At 41.2% G+C, this 25,365-nt stretch overlaps 1 protein-coding gene across 1 annotated transcript; it reads right to left on the reverse strand.

Annotated features, from left to right (window-relative positions):
* Positions 1–16,121: 16,121 nt before the first annotated feature.
* LOC111915767 (cytochrome P450 78A3) lies at positions 16,122–18,028 on the reverse strand. Its single transcript, XM_023911424.3, has 2 exons — positions 17,063–18,028; positions 16,122–16,979 (listed from the first exon to the last, which is right to left on the reverse strand). Exons 1-2 carry the CDS (start codon positions 18,002–18,004, stop codon positions 16,368–16,370), a joined length of 1,554 nt encoding a protein of 517 aa, XP_023767192.1. The 5' UTR covers positions 18,005–18,028; the 3' UTR covers positions 16,122–16,367.
* Positions 18,029–25,365: the final 7,337 nt, after the last annotated feature.

The raw sequence follows: 25,365 nt of genomic DNA on the forward strand, positions 1-25,365 counted from the left end.
CTTCAACCTACTCAAGAAACTCCCAGAATATGAACCAAAAAACGATTCTAAAAAGGTTTTTGCAAACCTGGGGAGTGTTTGAGTAAAGGAAATCATATAGATCCACAGACCTGAACCAAAAACCGTGATGGATCTATAGATCTGAAAGATTGTGAGGCTCATTTGGACAGATCTTATCAAGAAACAAAAAGATCTGAACAAATGAGGAGAGAAACGAACAGATCTAGGCAAACCTGATGTGAAGCACAACAGATCTGTTCAGATCTGAGAGAAAAACGAGCTTGGAACCAACTGAGGCTTTTGCTACTTGCTCGAATCCGGGATGGCACCAAATGATGGAACATGGACCTCCGACGAGTCTTCTGGTCTTCTACTGCGGCGGAGATCTGCTAGTCACAATCAGATAGACACGTTAGAGCCGCCCCAGGGACTGTGCCCCGAGCGTGGGCTCCGATGGTCAAGTTAGATCAGCTAGAAGATCTGATATGGTTCTCCATAGCTGGAGAGAACCACCTTGGTGCTAGTGGCTGAAGGCGGCGGATGGCGGCTGAGCCACCCGGCCAGAGTGTAGTGGCGGCTGAGCCATGGGGAAATCTAGTGGTGGCTGAACCACTTGGGGGAGAGTCTAGGGAAAGGTCTACGGGAAGGTCCCTCTCCATGGAGGAGGTACTGTTCATTATATAGGGGACAATTAGGTCAAGGGGAATTAGGTCAGGCCTTGGGCCATCCCAATTCAGGCCCAACTAGCAAGGAGTTGGACAAGGCCGCCCAGAGGCGCCGGGTGGGGCTGGCAGGCGTGCACCAGGAGAGGATGGCAAGGGAGCGCCAGGCGAGGGAGCGCCTGGCTGAGCCGGCAGGAGAGTCCCAAGTAGGGCTGGCAAGGGAGTCCCCAGCAAGGCTGGCAAGGGAGCGCCAGGCAAGGCTGGCAGGAGCGCGCCAGGCCAGGCTGGCACGCTAGAGCAGTCTAGGCCACGCCAGTGGACCATATCTCATCATTCATCATATAGTACTCTCTTACGAACTCACTATACGAGTTAGGAAGTGACTGAAGAACCCAGTCAATAGCCAGCTCCTCACAGACAACGGATCCCAACATTCTTAACCTATCAATGTGTGACTTCATCTCTAGGACGTGTGCACACACCGACTTTCCTTCTTCATGTTTACTTGCCAAAAGGGCTTGAGTGAGTTTGAACTTTTCAATCTTTCGAACTTGTGGGTTAGGGAGAATAATTGGAGGAGGTGGAGGAAGTGAAGCATGATCTCTTGTTCCTCGATCGAATCGTGGAATATCATCTTCAATTGGAAAGCTTGTTCCACGGGATTTGGGAATACCATAGTTGTCATACTTTGACATCTACAAAACGGGAGAAAACAAATTCAAGTTAGTTGATTAAAATCCTCGATGTGACACCCAAATGAAACATCGAGGCTAGGATCCAACACAATACACTACAACCTAGAAAAGGGATGCCGTAATCTAGTTGCAGAATATTTGAAGGTAGGTAAATGACGATTTACCAATTTCCACCATGATAAACGAAAAAGAAATTTAAGTTTTAAATCTATTGAAAATTCCTAGATCTTTTGAGATTCATTGAACATTTCAATGGCATGTTTAAATCTCGATATGCCCCTCTAGTTTGTGACTGGGATGCCGAGGATCACAAAGCGGGTGTGAATAACCATGCAAACTTACATGGTGCCCCCACATGTTACAGTCACCTATTCGATGTGCCGGTTAACCACACACGCTCCACCGAACTATGACAAACATTGAGTCACCCTTTGCTACCTTTTCTTAGAACCATTTAGTGTGCCGGTTAACCACACACGCTCCACTAACGTCTTCGCAAGGGCACAAAGTGTAATTTCATGGAATTGCATCAATTCACTTTTGCCTAAAGTAACTAAGATTGGGAATTTGTAAAACATTTAGCTACTTTTGTACTTCATTATACTTATAATGGAAGGTTTATGTCCCATACTACCTGTTCGGCTAACGACCCTCCACTAGTCAAGAGTGCGGTGGGTAAGAGTGGATACCCATTCAATCGCCATTTTATAGGCAATTTCCTTAAACACCCCTTATAGACCAGCTTCGTGAATGAGGCCTACTAACGGTAAGACTGACTTTTACTCATACATGTATATAATGTTAGACTTTTAATGTTATATATAGTATACGGTGTATTTTACACTTTTGAAATACTAGGTGGCCTAATTTAATAAATTACAATTTTAATTAAACTAAATGTGAACCTAAACTTTATGGATTTATTAAATCTCCTTTAATTATACACCTTAATTAATTAATAAAACCATAAGGGTGTGATTTGAACTTTTCAAAACAATACTAGGGTTTTAGAATTTAACATTTCTAAATTAAACTATTAATCAACTTTTAAATTCCAAAACTTGAGGGCAAGTTTTGAAACATTTCAAAACATTAGGGTTTAGAGTTTAAATATTTCAAAATCAAACCTTTTAATCAAAATTTAAATTCCAAAACTTGAGGGAAAGTCTTGAAACTTTTCAAAACACAAGGATCAAATAGAAAATAACTTAAATTAAACAATTAATCTAATTATTATCTAATTTGACCTAAAATCGATTTCTTGCAAGATAAGTTACCCAATTAATACAAATAATCAAACTTTAATCAAATAAGGAAGTTATTATCTAATCAATTGGTAATTATCTTTTGTTTAATCAAGGATACACTCAAAATATGATTAAAATTCGAATTTTAATGACCCATAACAGTTAAGGCAAGTATCTTTGAGTAAAACAGCAAGAAATCCTGAAACTGCCTCATTCTGACGCTCGAACTCGTTGAGTCCACATTGGAACTCGCCGAGTTCAGCTGTCAGAATGCCAAAATTTTGATTTTGCAACAAGAATGAACATGCTAGGCATCAATACAATAGAAACCAATCAAGGCTCTGATACCACTGATGGGTTTTGGCCATAAGAACATCCTATGTGCTCATACAAACCCTAATGCTTGGATCTAGGTTTCTCTATTGTACATGCAATTCATCCAAGACTTTAAACCCTAGATCTAGCATACAATTAATCTAATTAACTTATGAATGGGTTTAGATCATACCTTGATTGTTATGTAGCAATAACAATCTCAAATCCTCCTTGTAATAACTTTAGAAAGCTTAGAGTCACAAGTGTCACTCCTCTAATGGTTTACAAACACCAAGAGCAAGAGGATGAAGAACAAGGAGAGAGGAGGCTGCCCAAAACGTGTGAAAACCCTAAGGAACAAGTTCACCACGTTTTTGGGGCTTAAGGGTCTTATATATACATGTAGGCTATTAGGGTTTTGAACTAGGAAACCCTAAACTGACTGCTTAAGCCCTAAGCAGCCCATGGACCCTTCTCTAATAAGCCTTGGACGATTTATAATGGGTTTCCCCATAGAATTCGTCCAACCTTATATTATAAGGTAATCAATAGCCCAATTGCATTTATCTTATAATTATAATTCCAGTCCCTTAAGTTTAATTAATCTCTTTTAGTCACAAAGTTAATTATCAATTAATTATTGACTAATATTAATCAAACAATATGATTTCTCCTTTAATATATTATTCTCATAATATATTAATAAATCATATTTAATCCTTTTTCTCCATAATTCATCATATCAAGTTGCTTTGGTGAAGGCAGCCCAAAAGGACCATGCACCATCGGTTCAAGTACATACCAAAATGGTTATGGACTCAGACACTAATCCAACAATTTTTGGGCGTGAAATTTGGGTCGTTACACTTGGGCTGGAATACCAGGCATGTCCACAATGGGTCCAGTCATCCTCGGATGGAATACCCTCGTATCATAAGCATATTGGCCCAATCAGCCTCGGGCTGGAATACCAATGTGTCGGGTCCAATCAACAATCGGGTTGGAATGCCCAGGGTTTGTTGGCCTACCGTCTCAACTCTACCGCTCCTCCCGAGCCTCCATGCCTATGGCTTACAGCCGGCCCGCACCGGGTATCTTGGCCTACCGCACAAAGCAGGACCGCCTCCACCCAACCAAACACAATATGTTGACATATAAACAATCAAGACCAAGTAGGCACATAATACAGGAAAACAACAATCATACAGCTCACTACATCCTACTAATCCTCTCATAACATACAGTCTCACTACCAGCTAACCCCCATAGAATGCGTAGCCATGAGTAACCAGAGGTGAGATAGCCACGCGAACAGATGGTCCTACTCTAGAGCCACAAACAAACAAGGAACAAGCAAGAGAGACTATACCAAGAGTTCTCAGTCTATCCTACATGACCACCGACAGTCCCTAAGGGCACTCCATAGATGAAAACCAGCAAGAACAGATAACATACAGTTCTACAGGTTATTACCACAAAGCAACGTACTTAATACCAGGAGACAAATCTAACTGATCACTACAACATAGCAGCATACTTAATACCATAACATAGATCTAACAAATCACTACAGCGTAGCAGCATACTCAATACCAGAACATAGATCTAACAGATCACTATAGCATAGCAGCATCCTCAATATCAACAATCCAAGGAATGCATGACCATATATACTTAGAGGTTAGATAGTCACTCGGACAGGTGGTCCTACTCTAGAACCACAACCAAACAAGGAGCAGGTAAGAGAGCCTAGGTCAAGAGTCCTCAGTCTATGCTACATGACTATATACAATCCCTAAGGCATCCCTCTACTAGCAGATAACCAAAATTAGTGGGTCGACATTGGTGCCTTCGACCCACAGGTACAATGAGGCGAAACTCACCTCGATGTGCGTGTAAAAACCATTGTAGTAATGAAGGACTCTACCAACTTCAACTCACTTCTAATCATATATAGGAAGATACTTGAGTCAATACCCGATCACAGGTCATAGTCACTTGCAACAGTGACTACCTCACATGAAATGACGATTAGGGTTTCACATAAAATGACGATTAGGGTTAAGTAATAACACTTAACCCATTAAGGACTTAATCACTTAAGGATATGACTGATTAAGGTTTGACTTAGTCGTCCTCGGGTGAAATAATAATCCAATCAACAGCCCAATTACGCACTCGATTATTGCCCAAAAAAGAGCTCCTCGATTCTAGAATTTTCGCATAAAATGATAACTAGGGTTAGTGTTCCTCACTTAACCCATTAAGGACATAATCCATTAGGTCCAGTATTGCATCGAGTTAATTGTGGAGAATTATTAAGTATTATTTTAGGTTTAATTAATAGTTTTAACGCGGGTCCCGACCAACTCCAAAATTATGGTTTCTTGATATTAGGGTTTTCTAAATCCTAATTAGGGTTTCCAAACCCTAAAGTTAAATGATTACCTAATTAAATAAATATTTAATTAATAAATTGGGCATCATCCACTGCCACCTCGTGCAGTGGTGGTCGGCGACGGTCCATGGTGGCAGAAGGCGGCAGCCACCCACACATGGCGGCGGTTTGAGTAATAATTTTAACAATCCAATACACATACAATTTCTTACAACACACACACACTATCACCAAAAATAATAAGAAAAAACCTAATACAACCACCAAAAACGGTGGCCGATGGCGGCAGGAGTTGGCAGCCACCACCTCACGGTGGTGGAGGTGCTTTTTCTTCAGTTTCCAGTCAAGCAACACCCAAAACAATATTCAACTGAAACAAACACACACACCTAAACACTATTTCACACACATAGCCACCACCACATGGCGGCTGGTGGTGGCAGAAAAGGAAACAATGGCGACAACCACCATGGTGAGCGGCCATGGTGGTTCTCTTCAACTTCCGGCCAACCAAAGTACACACACGCATCACAAGTTTGCAACAATAGCACACACGCACACACACACATAAAACACGCACAACATCACCACCATTATGGTGGCAAGAGGTGTTCGGAGGTCGTTATGGAGACAATCAGATGAACGGTTGCATTAGAGAAGAAGTGGAGAAGAGAAGAGGGTTTTACAGCAGCAAAACACACATACACAAACATGAACACCATGCAACTAATCCTCACTCGAGGTGGAGGACGACGACCGGAGAACCAATGAACAAGCAACAACACGAAGCGGCGGTGGTCCGGTGACGACGCTGCAACAGAAGAATGGAGAAGAAAAGAATATTATGGACCCCAACCGACAAATAGCAGCAATGGCAACCGCAACTTTGCTTCTTTCGACCAACTCCACAGTCACGGTATCGGATTCAACAAGTTTCTTCGTTGGTGATGACCTTCCTGGCTCCGGTGGTTCACTATGGTGTCAACAGGGTGGCGGTTGGGAGTTTGTGGGATAAGGCGGCGGCTATAGAAGCGATTTTAGGGTTATGGTTTGGAGGGTGTAGTTCAAAAATGAAGGGACGATGGAAGGGTGACGGGTATTAACCCATCTCTTATCAACTTCTGCCAAAATTTCACTTTCAGTCCCTCCCACATCCATCTTTTTCAATTCAATTACATAAATTACCAAACAGACCTTGCTTCATGAATTTCTTTACATTTCAAGTCCAATTGATACAATTTAGACTCCAAATTCCTGAAATTATAACATTTAACTCCCTTATTAACACTAGTAAAGTATTACTGCTTTAGGGCTATTATTTATTCATTTTATTTATTAAATTATAATTTATTTATTTATTAACTTTTTAACGAAATGTTACAATTCTCCCCCACTTAAATTAGATTTCTTCCTCAAAATCAGCTCTCACTCCTACCTCAAGATGCACTTCTAACATCCGGATTCCCAGGTATTATATTTGTTCCTTTATTTTTGGGAATTGTGGGGAGACTCGGCGAGTTGGCATCCAAACTCGCCGAGTATGGTCGCGGATTCGTATGCGAGTTCATAGCTGGACTCGGCGAGTTCACGAGTGGACTCGGAGAGTCCACGCTATTTAATGAAACCCTAATTTCCAGAGTTTGAGACCTATTTAAAGGCCCTTAGGGCCGTCATTTGCGGCCACCAACCCCCAGAGAGAAACCCTAAGAGATATAGAGCGTTTGTGAGGAAGGAGAGGCCATTCTTGATCCTTTTGTGGGTATTTTTGCAAGAAGGAAATGATCAAGGCAAAAGGAGGCTGAAGGAGGTGCAATTTTGGTGGTTTTTGAGTTCATAGAGACTGTATTGAGGTATTATTCTCGGACCTTCTTCAATTTTGGTGTTGATCCTTTGTGTTGGGGTTTTCTAACCCTTTTAGAGGTTGATTAAGTAGAGCATTTGGTCCCTTCTCGAGTTTGTGTTCTGGATCTAGAACCAAAGAGGTCCAGAGGCCTTAACCATTGGAGCTTTATGAGTCATTTTGGGAGTCATGAGCTTGGGATGTCACTTTTGGGGCTAAATCACCATTTTGGACCATTTAGATGTTATATGAGTGCCAAGGTCCGAACTTTACGTGATTATCAGGCTTGGGGAGGCCAGATCTATGATTGTATGGAACAGATCTGACCTCAAGAGTTGTTTAGAGTTTGTGCACGGCATGAACTCGCCAAGTCCGAAGAACAGACTCAGCGAGTAGTATGAAGGTTTCCCGTTAATCACCCAGTGAGTGAACTTGCCGAGTTGGGGAATAACTCGGTGAGTCACGGAGAGTCAGGGGAGACTGAGTTCAAGTGGAACTCGCCGAGTTGTTCTTGAGACCTGACAAGTTGAGTCGGGGTGGCCCCGCGATTCATGCCAGGTGGAACTCTTCGAGTCAGGGGAAGAACTCGACATGCCAAGAAGGGAACTAAGAGAGTCAGTGGACACGTGTAGACTCGCCGAGTCGCCCTAAGTGCACTCGTCGAGTCGGGTTAAAGTTTGACCGTTGACCTTGTTGACTTTTAGGGTTGAGTACAGTTGTACTTATGGGAGTATTTACTTTATGTGATTAGGCGGAGGCTAGATCACATTTCTTCCGAGACAGATACTTACCGAGACATTGAGGTGAGTCTTCTCGCTATACGTTACCTAGAGTGGTATATTGTGTGGACCAAAGGGTCTTATGTGCTATGTATGAGATTATGTGCTATGTGTTATGTGTATGTTGTATGATACAGACCGAAGGGTCCAACGATACAGACCGAGCCAGAGGGCCCAACGAGCTATGACCGGACCAGAGGGTCCAACGAGCTACGGGAATGGAGGGTCCCGCTAAGACACAACGACCGGAAGGTCGTATTATGGCCTCGAGTGGCGTATTTGTTGTATGCGATATTTTAGGGAACTCACTAAGCATTTATGCTTACAGTTGTTGTGTTATGTGTTTCAGGTACTAGTGATGAGCGCGGGAAGGCACCGGCATGATTCGTACACACACGCATTGGAGTTTATGTTTGAGATTCTGTGGAGATGTTTTGTGATGATAACAATTGATACAATGTGTTTTGAAAATATTTTATGAGTGAATGAATGTATTAAAAATGAAAAATTGTTTTGAAAATTTACCTTGTTACAACACTCCCCTACAACAACCAAGATGAATGAACATCTGCAAAATTAATCAGTCTCTAAGCTTTTCGGCCATATGTTGGCACTCTAATCCCGCACCAAAAAGGGCATCACTACAATGAAGACTAATTGATCTCATATTGACTAGACTACACTCTTCTCTGCTCTGACAGCCCAGCTAAGCTATACACTATCAAGACTTACCCCCAATCAGATGATAATAGACATGCAAACCCTCAACCGGAGCTCCTAATGTAACATCCGGATATCCATGTATGGGAATCTGAGTATTTTATATTGGGGAATGAGGAGACTCGGCGAGTTGACGCCTCAACTCGTCGAGTAGGATCGCGTTTTGGGGACCAGTTTAATGAAGGGACTCGACGAGTCGGGTATTCGGACTCACCGAGTCGGCGCTGTCAAGGAAAACCCTAATTGTCCGGGTTTGGGACCTATTTAAAGGCCCTTATCGCCTTCAGTGGCGGCCACCTACACCTTTGAGAGACTCCTATCGAACCAGAGAGCTGAGAGAGCAAAGAAGAGCCATTTTGGAGCATTCTTGAGGTGGTTGTGCAATGGAGTAGTCATTTCCAGCAAAGGGAGGTCAATTGGGTGTCGATTTAGAGCTTCTGAGCTTGCATCTTCACCATAGAGGTATCAAATCGTTCTCCCTTTTCTGTTTTGGGTAAGATTGGTGATTTTAGGATTTTCTAGCTTCTTTTATGGCTTGATTTGTGGAGTATAGTGTCCCATTAAGTGTGAAGCCATAGATCTGGACCTAAAGAGGTCCAGAGAGTCCCTTCCATCCTGCTTTATGCATTATATTTGGAGTTTTGAGCTAGGGTTGTTATGTAATGAAGGGTTTCACCCAAATGAGCTTGTAGAACCTTGCATGAGTGCCCAAGGTTCAACCTTTTCATGGTTATTGGCTTTGAGGGAGTTAGATCTATGGTTTGGTGAAGCAGATCTGACCTCAGAAGGTCAGATGAGGGTTGTCATGGGAGCAACTCGCCGAGTCCATAGGCAGACTCAACGAGTCGAGTCGGGGTTGCCCTGCGATTCGTTGCCGAGTAACTCGACGAGTGGAGAGGGAACTCGTCATGTCTAAGAGGTTTAAAAAGGATTTAGAGAACACGTATGGACTCGCCGAGTCACTCTTGTGTACTCGCCGAGTCTGGTCAGTGTTGACCGTTGACTTGAGTTGTCTTATGTTGACTTTGGGAGTTTTGGTCAACAGAGGTAATAGAGGTCATGGAGGGGTAAAATGGTATTTTACCCATTACCTGACTAGAGAGGGAAAGAGTAATCGCTGGTTAATTAGAGTTGGTACTTCGAGCATTAATTAGAGATATTTGCCTTATGTGTTAGGCGGTGGCGAGTTCGAGGTTCGCATGTGCAGATAATTGTTTTCTGATTGTCAGGTGAGTCTTGTCATTATACTTTACCTTGAGTAGGTAACTAGAGTTATGTGACAGAGTATTTGTATGCTATGTATGTTATGTGTTGTACTTCATTATTTTTATGTGATTTATGTTGTGCATGTTTACAGAGTTAGAACCGGAAGGTTCCCAGAGTTAGAACCGGAAGGTTCACAGAGTAGGGTCCACGGACCCGCAGAGTTATCGCCTCGAGTGGCTAATATGTGTTATGTGTGGTATTTTGAGGAACTCACTAAGCTTCGTGCTTACAGTGTTTTGTGTTATGTGTTTCAGAGTTCTCTCAGGATCACGGGACGGCACCGGCTCGATTATACACACCAGAGAAAGAGTCATGTTTTGAGGATCCTGGTTTATTATGCAAGTGAAAATGGAGTTATGTTTTGTAATTCGATTATGAATGAGATTTAAAGAGAAAACTGTTTTTAAGAATTAAATGATTATTTTTAAATGAAAAATTGTTTTGAAATTTACGGTGTTACACCTAACACCTTAGGTTCTAAGCACAAGCGCCCTACAAATGTCATCACAACCAAGACTAACACGAATCAGATGGAAAGTTCAATAGTTGATGATTATCTAGTTATGAAACCGGAGGACTTAGCAGAAGTCTGAAACTCATAGAAAATATTATTGAAACAGAATCTTGGCACAAAGCCTTCCTGCTACGAGGTTCCACCCTCCCTTACTTGAAATATGCTAGGAACTAAGAACTTCATAGTCTTTCGATACTCAAACTAAGTCAGACTCAACTACTTGCTCCCAACCACTGATATTCACATACATAGAAGAATCTTAAGTCACACGACATTCACAATTTCCAATATGCATACAATCGAGGCCTAAGATAATTAATCCATACATAACAAGCGATCACTTTAAACAAAGCTGAATAGAATAATTTCATTAAACTGATAATTTAAGATTACAACAGAACTTTGAAACACAAACATGAATTAAAGATAAATGCCCATACTACCATAATTTCCGAATAGAAGAACTGCCAACTCAATTCTCGATCCTCAGGACCCCGGCGGTCCCCTGACGACAATCCGGTAACTGCCAAGATAAGGGTGTAGGATCCAACACCTCACTGAGAAGCGGGTAATGAGCCCTGATGTGGCCTTCCTAACCGCAATGAAAACAAGCTCGCACACACTACCTACAATCTCTTCCAAAATGACCCTCATCGCCACACCGGCGACATGTAACAGATCTGCGCCTCCCTTCAATTGGTCCTGAACTCTGGTCGGCGGACTTGAACTGCTTTGTTGCAGGCTGGGACTCATCCGGAGCCTAACACTGCTCCCTCACTTGGGTCTCTATCTCAATCTCTATCCTCTTCATGGCATCCTGAAGCTCAACGAGAGAACCACAACGTTGGATGGACACGAACTGTCGAATATCCATCTTGAGCATGCTCAGATACCGAATCATTTGAGCATACTCTGAAGCAGCAAACTCATGACTAAACAAGTCCCCCTCAGTGAACATCTTGATGATCTCCGTCACCGAATCGGTCGTCTATCTCAGATCTAGGTACTCCTGGGCCAGTCTCTCCTTCTCTACCAGGGGAACATAACTTGCACGGAACATCTCCGAGTATTTTTACCAAGTCATTGGGCCCTCTGCTCAGGAGTATAAGAACTAGTCACCAGTCTCCACTAATCCCTTACCCCGTACCTCAAAAGGTTCAGAGCGCACCTAACCTTTGGTTATTTGGACAAGAACACATGAAGAAACAACCATCCACGCCAGACAACCATATCATCACCGTGATCGGGTCTGAGACCCCATCAAACTATGGGGGGCTTCGTACGATCGAAGTCCCGATACTGGAAATCTCTTTCTCCCCGAGCCCTAATGGCAGCAACATCCGTGGAGGCTGCAGCAACAGCAACCTCAGAAAGTGTAGCATATTGCAGTATAATGGGCGATATCTCTTACGTTGTCTTTGTGGATTCCCACCGAATTCCAATTAGATATAATGAAAACCTTTAGTTTAGGAGTCATTCAGGCTAGATCTAAAAAAAGAACATAGCCTTCGTATGATGAAGACTTACTTAAGTTAAGCCCCGAAACCTATTCAGCAGTTGAAAAAACCAATTCATTCCAAGGCAAACAAAGAGGTCTTTCATTTTGTCGTTCAGTCCTTCTCTCCTTCCATCTTTCCTTCCTTCCATGTAGGCCTCTTGCTATCCATATTGAGTCTGTCCAAGAGCTTGGGTAAGCATTCAAAGTAAAAGCAGTCTCCTGGTCATCAAATTACTCCATCATCGCAGCCTTGATAGATTCAACCAACTTCGGGATCTAACCCTGACATAAGAAACAACTTCCTCACGAATGATCTCCCTGACATGGTCCTCAGTCAAAGTTGGCCCAACCTGTCCATCTGCTCGTGATCCTGATCCGGATCCGGTCTCGAATCGCCTCGCAACCACCATACTGAAAAATACACCAGAAAGATATCAGGTATTCCAGATAAACAACGAGGAACCAACTCCCAATGAAGCCCTAGGGGCTGTGACTTCCTTGCTAAGCGTATGTGTCATCTGCTTTCAGAAGTACAAGCCCATACTACCTTCCACACCTACTCATATTTGTCTCAAGGATCATCACAACGCCCTAACAATACACATAAGCATAAGAAATTGATTTTCCACAACATCACATCATGGATTCTATACCTCACGTCGTGAATCTCAAATTTCTACAAAATTGAAGACCATTACTCCATATTTATTTCATGGGCCACTATTATTATTGTGGCGATATAATGAAACAAGTTATGACTCTTTCTCTCAACCATGCAATGTGACGTACGCTTTCCCACATTGGTCTCTTATGCTTTGAATATTTTCTACACCACGTTTGTTGAAGATTCAAATCTCGGATTCGAATTTTTGTTGGCACATTTACATATCTCATTTGTTGAAGATCCCAGTTCCATATTAGAAGATGTCAAATTCAAGATGTTCAAGTTATCCACACTTTTCAAAAATCGATCTCGCTACTTATACCCAGAGGAGTATGTTCCTTTTTCTCCCTTTTTATTGTTTTTATATTGTTTTTGCATACAATGATGGCATTGTATGTTATAAGTGTGGGGTAGGGGGTCGAAAAAGTAAATTGCTAGAAAATTTAAAAACTTGAAATTTTAAAAAGTTAGAATTAAATTTAGAAATAGATTTGAAATAATAATCTAAAAATTAAATCTAGTAATAATAGTTTAAACTTAAGTTTCCAGTGTTGTGTGGGACGATCCGATGAGAGCTCAAATGTTTAATTGAGCCAACATATGTTATACTATATTTGTGGCTTCCCAAGTTTTAGTGAAAAGTCATGAGATATGAAAGGTAATTTGGTAGTTTATATGGCATAATATGTTTTGCAGCCTAAACCTGAAATCTATCTAGAAGAGCTTATGTAGTCATTGCACTTAGACTAATACTTTTAACCAATAAAGGTTGAAGTTAAGCTCCCTTGCTTAAGCATGTAGGATTTTAGCGACAAACGTGAGATATTATATAAGAGAGAGAGAGAGAGAGAGAGAGAAATTACCAAAAAGTTGCAAGAATTTTGGAGCTATCAAAGTATGAAGATCAAAAGATCAAAATTCTGAAGATACCAAAAATCAAACAAAAAAGGTGTTGAATTCAAAGAAATCAAAGATCAATTATATCAAAGAAGTGAAGAATTCCAAAGAGCTCCATTGTGGTATCAAAAGTTGTAATTTTTCTAGATTATGGATGCTTGGATAGCTTAACCAAAAATACCTTGAGATTAAGAAAGATTTCTGAGGATTGATTCAGAGGGTTGCAGAAATGAGTGTCGTATAAACTAAGGGGTGATGGTTCATAAGGATTGTGAGTATTTAGGATTGGGAAGTGATTAGGAGATTTAGACACAAATATACGCATTTCGGTCTTGGTGTAATGACTGAGTTCGAAATGGATTGTCTTATGTGATGCTAGTGATGAAAGTTTAAATTTGAAAATAGTTAGTTTTGCTTGAGGGCAAGCAAAATATAAGTGTGGGGTATTTGAGATATTGTCATATTTATACATATTTTTAGGCAATATTTGAATATATTTTGTTTAATATTTCTGTTATTTGCATAGATAAATGGTACTTATAAGATTAAATTGTATTTTGCAGCCAAAAGAAGTCATCTTGAAGAATAAGGACTAAAAGCGATAAAGATTGGAACTTTGGAGGTTAAGCGCTTAGCGGATGAAGAATTCAGCAAAAAATCATTCTCACGACGTAAGGAATCAAGCCTTACGACGTGAGCATGGAGGTTCTAGAAGATAAACATCCGGAGGCAAGAATCCGTGTTCGATACGGATTAATACTGAACTCACGATATGAGGTTCCTTTTCTCACAACGTGAGTAGGGTCAATTCGAAATCTATAAATATCCTTGACACTTACAGATTTTAGAGGTTGGTTGGATAGAATAGAGTTTCTAGAGTCATTTTTCAGAGGAAAAGAAGGCAGAAATTTATTAATTTCAACCAAGGAAAAAGAAGAAGATCATACTTTATTTTTAGTTTGGTACATTACTATGTCTTTAATTATGAAGTCTACTTGTTTGATTGCTTCTATGAGTAGCTAAATCTAGTTGCTTCTGTTAGCTAGATGAAGCTGGAACTCATGGTTTGGTTACGTTAGTATGGATTTTTCTAGTTGGTTAATGGCTTGTGTTTGATTGTTTATACCTAGCATGCTTAATTTGATACTAGATTGCTTTAATTCATATTCTATGTAGTTTAGTGACCATTAATCTGCATGAATTTAATTACCTGGTGATTTAGTGACCATTACATTATTAGAGCTAAGATCGAACCAATCTTAGATAAGTAATTAAAGTATTGAATTTGGCTTTGTTGGAGAACGCATATTGTGACCATAATTATGTTTGTTAACTCAATCTTACATAGCTCCAATCCTATCTAATAATGATTATGTGTTAAATTATGTATGACCATGCATAGCTCTATATGAATTAATTCAACATTAGTAAATTTGGACTTGAATTGCTAATAATACATTAATTGGTAACTAACGAGAATTGTCTATAATTAATTGTTAACCATTGAGAGAATGTGGATTCGAACTAACAGAAGTGTTTTTAATATTTGTTTGAATAGTTGTTGAGAATTTAAGTTTGTCTGAACTTGCAAAATTAGATAAACAAACCCTTTTACTTTTGCTTAGAATTTTAGGTTAATTTAATAGTGAGTAAGTTAAATAATTAATCTCGTTCCTTAAGATCGATACCCGACTTTTGTGCTATACTATTTGCGAAAGGGTACAGTGCCATGGGTCGAATAGCTAGTAGGATAGTAGGCAAAATTAGGTGTAACTATTTGCACGCATCATTTTTGTCACAAGTTGTGGATTTTAATTAGTTCACCGATTAGCTTGGGAAGGGATGACTAACCTATCATTTTCCTCTCCATTCGTCCCCTGCTACTTTGTGATGATCGCATCATTTTCTTTGTGCAAAATCATTTTGCCTACAATTAATTTTACTTAATTCATTTATTTACTACATTTAGTTATATTCCCCCTATTATTTACATCATTCATAATGATGAGTTCAATGAGAGACTTAAATGATGTCACATGTCTATATGTCATTCAGTGAATAAAACTTTATCATTGTGAGATGTCAAATTTACATTCAATAAATTTAGAGTTCAATGACCATTGAATTTTTTAATGGAAAAATGAAAGTTTTTAATTTTTAAATATATACTACAAATTACTTTTTGTAATATTCTATTAAACTTTGTAGAGTTCAATGCATTGTAGGAAAAAAAAATGATATAATTATATAGATTGTAGAAAAATGATATAAAAATCTATTGAAACCTATATAGTTAAATGTGGATTTATTTTAGTGTTTCAATTTGTGTTCAATTATGGATGCTGACTAAGTTATTTTTAGTGTTTCAAATTAACTTTGTATATCTCATTTATCTATAAATACAAGATACTCGCATGTATTTCTGGTGGTGAAAAAATAACTTTCCTGTCACTTTCGTTAGCATGAAATTTGTTGTTCTCTACATTAATTTACGGAACTGACATAATAAAGTATCAGCAATATATCACTTCGCGTTAAATACCTTTAAATTTCAATATATAATATATAACTAATTAATAAATACATAGATAAATAAACATTACAAAGAAAAAGAAATAACAAGGAGTTAAAGTTATAAAGTAAAGCAAGATATTATAACAAAAACCATTTAAACTTTCTATTTCTATATATTATACTATATGTTTATGCTATAAGGGTACATCTCGTACAATCAAAATCCTAATCTTGATTATGAAAGAAAGGTATATACAAAAATAAACCTCACTAGCTTGTATGTTTTTACACTAACTGGCTCATGCATATTTTGCTATTTCTTGTTTGTAATTTATTAGTTTGTTTGTTTATTTGGTGTTTAAAGGAAGGAAGTTGTTGATGGACACCTTGGTCGAACATTAAGAATAAGTGGGTTAGCCATCTCACATGATAGCTTCAACACCTCCGTCAAGTCAACGTCGTTTCCATCCATCTCAAACTCCTGCATCAATGACGCCACCCAAAAACTTACCGTCGTCAATCCAAGAGTCTTCCCAGGGCAGCTCCGCCTACCCGACCCAAACGGAGCCACCCTCAAGTCCGAACCCATCACAGAAAAATCCTTTTCAAACCTTTCTGGACGAAACTCCGACGGTTCCTTCCAGAGATGTTGGTCTCGACAGATGCCCCACATGTTGACCATGGCGGTGGTTCCCGCTGCCACGTGATGACCGTCAACGGTGGTGTCGGAAACGGCCAGACGAGCCCAAGAGAGGAGTGGCCCTGGTGGGTGTAGCCTGAGAACCTCTTTGACAACCGCAGGTAGATAGATCAAGTTGGCAATGTCAGATTCCGTCACGGGACGACACCTCCCCACCACCCTGTCTAGTTCTTCTTGTACCTTTAACTGAACATCAGGATGCAGCACCAACCTCGCTAGAATCCACTCCATCATTACAGCCACCGTGTCTGTTCCTCTGAATATCATCTCCTGCATGCATGTCCATATTCATTACATATATACATGTACAATATATAAAAGAAAAAATCAAATTGGCTTAATTAATTACCCACCCACAGAACGGCAATCATGTCTGTGTCCGATAATCTCTCTGACCCTTGAAGTGAAAGCAAGACGTGGGTGAAGTCGGCGTTAGAGTAATTAGGCGTGGTTTGCGATCGGTGTTCTTGGATCATCCGGTTGACAAAGTGTTTGACTTTAGGAAGAAGATTGGAGCACCTGAACCGGATCCCTTGCGGGTCAAAGTCCGTCAGCCATGGGAGGTGATCGGTCCAGTTAAACGTTCCCAACACCTCGTAACCTTCATCCACAAGCTCCCTCAGCTCCACCAGTTGGATGTCATCTGAATCGGCCAACCGGTGCTTTCTTCCAAACACAGACCACATCATGTTGCAGAGAGAGGCTCGCCTAATCAAATCTCGGACGCATATCGATTCTCTCTTTTGATGATGCAACATCTCCACCATCTCTTGGGAAATCACCTTCCTCTGCCATTCGGAAGCTCTCATCTGTTTGGGACAGAAAAGATGCATGGCGGCGATCCGTCGTAGAGTCCGCCAGTAAGCTCCATAAGGTGCAAACCCGATGGCCCGGTCGAACATCAAAGTGCGAGCCGACTCCTTGACTGGACGATCAACAAAGGCGGATCCGTTGAGTATCTCCTTGGCTACGTCCGGATGACAGGTGACGATAACCCTCGTTTTGCCAAGACTGAAGGCCATGAGACGCTTAGCTCCGAAGGATTGAGCTGCAGCGTAAATCTTCCGGTGAGCCAAGCCGGTCATGAGGAACATGCTACCGATGAAAGGAAAGCCCCTCGGACCAGGTATTACGTTGTGGTTAGCCCAGGCTGGACCACCTGGATGAGCCCAGTGAAATATGGATTTGAGAAGGAAAAGAAGAAAGAAAACAAGCGACGTGCATTTCGAGAGGAGAGGGAAAAGGATAAGCCAGAGGGATTCAATGTCACTTGTCATGGTGTTATGTTCTTTCATATTGTGTATTGGTTTGGGATGAAAACCACAGGCGTAGTTGGTATTTATAAGGAACGAACAAGCTAAGGTAGCTAGGCAGTAACCGCCATACTAAGTTTTCTGTTTTTGTTTTTAGTTTTGTTTTCTGACTTGAGCAGAATTGCATTGGGTCCACAGTTTTATCTAACGATATTAAATTAATACCAAATCCTAATAAATGGTATTCCTGCTTTTATTAAGGAAGGATTTGGAGAGTGGAGGACACGCTCCTTCAAAATTCCATACTAATATATTGTAGAAGTTATAACTGAGCCATGTTGTGCCTACGAGGTTGAAGGGCGAGTGGACTATGGCAGAATGGTAGGACACGTGAGAAAAGGGGTGTAGCACATGAACGCCCACACTCCCTCCTCCATCCGGTTCACCGCTTCTTGCCAAAAATGGAGCATGCCTCTCACCTGCATCCAATCTTATGATTCTTCTTCTTATCAATTATTATGGATGTTTATATGTATTTATTAAATGAAGAGTCGAGGCAGGTGGGTATAAAAAGACAAGCGAACCGTGATACGTGAATCGAACCTTGCATTCGCGACTTCCAATGAACCACAGGCCATAGGTTTTCCTTTATAATTCTATATATTACTAACTCATATATTAAGAGTTGAAAAGTGAAAGATTTTTTTACAAAAACCAGAATCACATAGTTTTTAACGTGATGCGTTCCATATTGTATATGCTTATATGTGAGAAAAGATTATTCCGATTCATAAGCTTGAAAAAGATAAGCTCGAAAAAGATAGTAGTAAAACACATTTCAAAACGCTACTTATCAGCCTTAAATATATAGGAATAGGACCATACTAAATACCTTAAATATATAGGAACAGGACCAAACTAAAAACCAAGTTATCCTTTTGTCAAAACACCTAATGGTTACAACTATTTGTCGTCGAACTTTAACAAATTATTACCTTAAGTCATATATGTATATATAAAAATAAATAATATCAAAATATATAAATATATATATATAATTATTAATTATTTACAAAATTATCGTCTTAAGTCACGTCTTACAAACGACATGACTCGCCACGGCTTGAAAAAACTTAAGGTTTGATATTGCCGTCAAATCACGTCTAACACTGTTGTGAACCATGCTAAAAACTACGAGCATAACCCAACTACACATATCAACTTGCCATTTGCCATAGATATATATCGATATAATTTTTTTGACAAAAAAGGATAGCAGTTCGAAAAATTTTATTAACTGGAAAAAAAATTAACACAATTGCATGTTGGAAACTCTTCATCTCTAGAAAGGGAAAAAAGCTTCAAGACAGACCCAAAAGTCAAACAGCCTAAAACAATTAATGCAAAACAACAAAATAATAGACTATATTTTTAATGGCACTTTATGTTGACTACGGTGCAAATCCTCTTATTCATCAAACATTATATTACCAAGAAATCTATACCAAAGAAACTTTGGGATTGATTTAGATAAGGCTACAACTTGGAAAGACAAATAAGGCATTCCGATTAATACCGCTAGGAGGGGAAAACCAAATTCCAAAGAATACAAAAAATTGAAAATTTGGCTCTATATCCAACGAATGAAACTTTCTGAAAAAAAAAAGTATTTTGTTTTGGTTCAACCTGTAGTCCCATATAAAAAACGGATGGTATAAATTTAGGAAGACGTTTCCCGCCGGATCTCTTGCAGGAAAGTAATAATCTACAACTTTGAGTTGTTAATTATATCCTTTATTACGACCCAATTCTTGAAATTTGGGACACAAGTATTCAGTTAGTCTAGACTTCTTTAGTGTTGAATTGGGACCAAGACAAAAAAATTGAAAAGGCATGTGCTTCCTTTGTTGAAATAAGAAAAAATGGTTTCCTTAGATATTTTCTAAGAATCAACTTAGCTAAGTCACCTATTTCTTTTATCGGCCTGATGAAGCTATTTATCTCAAGATTAATAATAAGGTTCCTAATCGTGGAATGAGATTTGACCGGAGTGATATTAATTTGCTCTATAGCGCCAGGTAAATGATTGAATTGATTTCGTTAAAACTAACAAAATTAATGAAAATTTGGGATTAGGGTTTCCGATTGACGATATGTAACACCCGGTCTCAGGTACGCATTTAAATTCAAGTCAAATTCCATACTTTACTCTTGGACTCGGCGAGTTAGGGGCTCAACTCGTCGAGTAGATCGACTCCGAATCGGGGGATTTAGTGACCTACTCAACGAGTCGGAAGTCAGACTCGGCGAGTAGGAGCTGTCTAGGTGAAACCCTAAATTGAAGGGTTTGCACCCTATTTAAACATCTTATGAAGCTTCCACCCCAGCCTCCATCACCTCCGGAGCATTTCACCCGAAACCCTAATCCTCCATAAGTGATCTTGAGCTTTCTTGGTTGTTTTAAGCGTTTCTTGGCATGTTTTGAAGCTAGAGCAAGAAGTGGAAGATAGAAGACCCAATGGAGAAGGAGTAGATCCAGAAGCTACACCTTATTTGCCATCTTTTCTGGTAATCAAGCTTACAACTTGGTCTTCTTCATCTTAGATCTATTTTATCCCCATATTAAGAGGGTTTTGGCTCAAAACCGTGGTCCTTGATGGTTGGGACGTCCCAAGTGGTTCATATCTCAGATCTAGGTTCTAGGGAGGAGTACATGGCATAAAGATGCAAGCTTTATGGCCATGATATCCCCATGCATCCTATAGACCTCATTTTGGGTCCTTTGAGCTAAAAGTCTCATGCATGTACGTAAAGTTCATAACTTTACGTGTTATATCGTCTTAAGGAGTCCAGATCCACCTTTTGGATAAGAGTTGTACATCAGAAGTCAAGTAATGGATTTGGACAATGGTCGACTCGGCGAGTCGTTCTTAGTACTCGATGAGTCCAAGGCAATCTCCCAACCCATGAAGACGGACTCGGCGAGTTGTTCATACAACTCGGTGAGTCACAAACTAGTAGCACTTATGATGAAGATGAACTCGGCGAGTTCAAGGTTGAACTCGGTGAGTTAGGTGAAGATTGTCCCGATAACAGTTAAAGGAGAACTCGTCGAGTTCTTGCTAGACTCAGCGAGTAGAGTCGGGTTGGGGGTAAGGGAAAGAATAAGGACTCGGCGAGTTGGTGGGCCAACTCGGCGAGTCAAGTCAACTTGATGTTGACTTTGACCAGGATGATTAACTTTGGCCAAGGGTAAAATGGTCATTTTAACCTAAGATCAGTATCAGTTTTTGACTAAGTGTCTTTTTTGGAATTTATAGTCGAAGAGTTGCCGGAGCAGCAGACAGAGATTCCTCGTCGAGAGTTGCAGCAGTCAGTCACACGAGATGAGTTTCCCTCCAGTAGGAACGGGTCTAAGGCACCAAGGCCGGCCCGTTTAAGTAGTAGAGTATGTCGGGGTGAGCCCGATGCTGGGGTTAGCCTGATGCAGTTTATATGTTTCCGGACTTCGGTCCGATGTCGGGGCAGTCCCGAGAAGTATTTATGTATGCTTGATGTCTTTATGATTCATGCATGTTTATGTGTTATGTGTCATATGTTCTGGACTCCGGTCCGATGTCGGGCAAGCCCGATGCAGTATATGTGACTATGTTATATGTTATGTGTTTCGGGGTAAGCCTGAAGTCGGGGCAAGCCCGATGTATGTTAGTCATTATGCCATGTATTATGTATTCGAGGTAAGCCCGAAGTATGCTAGTTTATGTGTTATATGTTCCAGACTCCAGTCCGATGTCGGGGCAAGCCCGATGCAATTTACGTGATTATGTTATGTGTTATGATATATATGTTATGTTGAGTATGTGTCGGGGTAAGCCCGATGTCGGGATGAGCCCGATGCCCGATGTTGTCAGATGCCAAGGTGAGCTCGATGTCGGATAGGAGTCCGATGTTGGGTAAGCCGATGCTGGGATTTGTCCCGATGCAGTTGGGAAGAGTCCCAGAGTTATGTTATTTGTTGTTTGTGCTTTGTATGTTATGTGGTAGTTTGGGGGAGCTCACTAAGCTTCGTGCTTACAGTTTCAGTTTTGGTTACAGGTACTTCAGCTAGTAAAGGGCAGGGCTCGAGCTGATGGCTTGGCACACACACCCCGGTTGATTAGCTTGGGAGTTTACTCCAATATTTGTTATGAGACCGTATATGTTATCAGATTTTATGAGTTTTCAAGATACATGTTTTATGGTTTTACACTATGGAAATGATATCTATGTTTGATAAATGATTTTGAAAACGAAATTTTTGGCTTGTATTTTTGGGATGTTTCAAGTTGGTATCAGAGCCTTGGTTTGAGGGATTCGGGCACACTTTCAGGTGTGTCTGAACTCAAACAAAGGAAGTGGTATAAAAGTTTTCAAAAGAAAAGAGTTTTAGAAAAAGTGAAAATAATTTTTAGAAAGAAAAGAACTTTGAAAAAAGAAAAGGGTGTGGTGCATGCAATCAGTCGAGCTCAAGTAAGTACTCCCAAATTAACCATACAAGTTTATGCCATGATATGATTATCAGCTTTATTAGAACAACATGCTAGATTAGGACTAAGGATCTAGGAAGGATGCCTTATGTGCCTGTTATATGTGTTTTAGCTTTATGAGAACTGCATGCTAAGTACAAAATCGACAGTATAATAGCCAAAGTAGTATATGCTTGATTATGTGTACTCGATACTCGAATGTTGCTTTCTTTGTGCTTTTAGGAGTCTTAGTTATCTTTTTCTAACTAGTAAATGAATATGTTACGTTACATATTGCAAGGATTAAGTAATTTCAGATGGTTAGATCTAGCTCTATTTCGCAGCTCTTGTTTGAGTCCAACCGTTGTAGGGTAGGATCTCTCATTCGAAGAATTATCTAGTCTAAGTAATATGTAATAGTATTCGCGAGCTAGTTAGGGGAAGAAAGCGGGGAATTCTTGTGCAGCTGATGGTAGAGAGTGAGTTGGTGATTACCCTAGGGCAAGCCTAGGATGAGAATAGTAGAGAGCGGTAGTAGTAGAAAGGACTTGGTGGAGTCAAGGCAGTTCCTGAGGAAAGTACAGATAGATGTGGAAGGTAATATGGGCCCATAATACTGAAAGCAGAGGATCTGTACTCGAATCAAGGAACGTTGAGACAGACCAGGGAACTTGTGATATATGTGATCCCTCGAGTTATAGTAGTATTCTGACGTTTGTCATTATGTGTTTTCAGAATGGTGGTTTTATGCTCGAGACCAGCAATCGGCAGTTCAGGTGTCGGGGAGGGATCAGGTTCAGGCTCTGGAGTTGAGCACTTGGATGAGCAGACTAGGGAGTTTATCTCCTCAGAGATCATGCGTAGCATACTTGAGCATACTCATGTGATCTTCGGTTCGATCAAGGAGGGTATCCTGGAGCTTGTGGATGAGAGGTTGGTTGTGTTTCGCATTGAGGTGGCGACCATGATGGGGTCGCGCACGCTCGCGTTCAGAGAGTTTAGAGCATGTGGAGCTCCTGATTATGAGGGGGCTCAATACCCCATTGCTAGTACCCGATGGTTGGCAGATGTCGCCAACGCATTATGCACCAGCAGATGTCCCTAGGGGGAAAAGGTTAGGCTCGCGTCTTGTCTTCTGAAGGGTCAGACACGTGATTGGTGGGAGGAGCTCGAGAGAGCCATTGGAGATGACACTGTGTTGGATGCTATGACCTGGAGTGATTTTACGACCAGGTTCAGAGCTGAGTTCACAATTGTTATTGAGGTGCAGCAGGTTGCCAAGGAGTTCCAGGATCTCCAGAAGACGACAGAGACTGTGGAGGAGATTACCGCCAAGTTTAGGGAGAGGGCCCTCCTTGTTCTGCAGTATGCGGCGGACGAGGAGATGAAGAAGGCCCGATATCATGAGATGTTGCGGAGTGACATCCTCCAGTTTGTGAGCCGATCCAGCTGTAAGACGCTGGAAGATATGATAGCGAGGGCTCGAGAGAGGGAGTTGGATCTAGAGATGGAGAGGAAGAGGAAGCCAGAGGGAGTTCAGACGGGGAGTTCGGGCAAGAAGCCCAAGGTATCAGATCACAGATCTCGGAGTCAACAGGGCCACGGTCGTTATGGAAAGTGTGGCAGGATGCACAAGGGAGCATGCACGGCAGGGATTTTGGGCTGCTATAAGTGCGGCCGAACTGGTCACATGAGCCGAGATTTTACAGCTACTACCACCACCACACCAACATCAGATCTGATTTGCTTTCAGTGCAATCATAGGGGACACAAGCGGTCCCAGTGCCCGAGCTTAGTAGCAGCAGGGAAGCTGGTAGCACCTTCTCCTGCCACCTTGAGGATTACAGACAGCCGTCATGGCCGGGCTGAGGCGTCGACGGCGTGGAATAGGGCCTTTCAGCTTACTGCAGAAAAGGCACGAGCAGCTCCTGACATGGTAACGGGTATGTATTTTTCCTCTTATCCCTATATTTGATATTGTATATGTCTCATGGTTGTGTGTTTTTTATAGGTTCGTTCTTAGTAAACGACATTACAACTATGGTATTGTTTGATTCGGGGGCTACCCGATCTTTTATGTCGCTCTCTCTTAGCAAGCGGTTTAGAAGAGCTCCGAGGGAGCTGGATTATCCACTTGACGTCGAGATAGCGAATGAAAAGACCATCAGGGTCAGGAGAGTTCATAGAGGTTGTACCCTTTGATTATTTGATGAGCGGTTCCCAGTGGATTTGGTTCCTATTCCCCTGCATGGGAATAAAGTCATATTAGGTATGGATTAGTTGAGCCCCAATGGGGCAGTGATAGATTACGAACAACAGTTGGTTAGAGTTCGCACTCCCAGTGGGGGAGAGTTAGTGATTCAGGGCGAGAGGCCACAGCGCAGACCAGTTTTCTGCTCTGCAGCGAGAGCGAGACGTCACATTCAGTAGAGCTATGCGGGATATGTCGCGTATGTCATGGATACCCGGGATAAGGGTAAGGCGATAGTCGATGACGTACCAATGGTACGAGAGTACCCGGATGTATTTCCGGAGGATTTGCATGGGATACCTCCGGAGAGACAGGTTGAGTTTCGGATTGACCTGGTCCTTGGTGCGGCTCCGATAGCCAAGGCACCATATCGGTTGGCTCCTCCCGAGATGTAGGAGTTGTCTACGTAGCTGCAAGAGCTGCTAGACAAAGGTTTTATCAGGCCGAGCAGTTCGCCATGGGGAGCCCCGATTCTGTTTGTGAAGAAGAAGGACAGGTCGCACCATATGTGCATAGCTTACCGGGAGTTGAATAAGGTAACGGTGAAGAACCATTACCCACTCCCGAGGATAGATGATTTGTTCGACCAGCTTCAGGGAGCATCTTGGTTTTCCAAGATGGATTTATGATCCGGATATCACCAGATG

Source organism: Lactuca sativa, chromosome 1, assembly GCF_002870075.4.
Source record: "Lactuca sativa cultivar Salinas chromosome 1, Lsat_Salinas_v11, whole genome shotgun sequence".
Taxonomy (NCBI): Eukaryota; Viridiplantae; Streptophyta; class Magnoliopsida; order Asterales; family Asteraceae; genus Lactuca; species Lactuca sativa.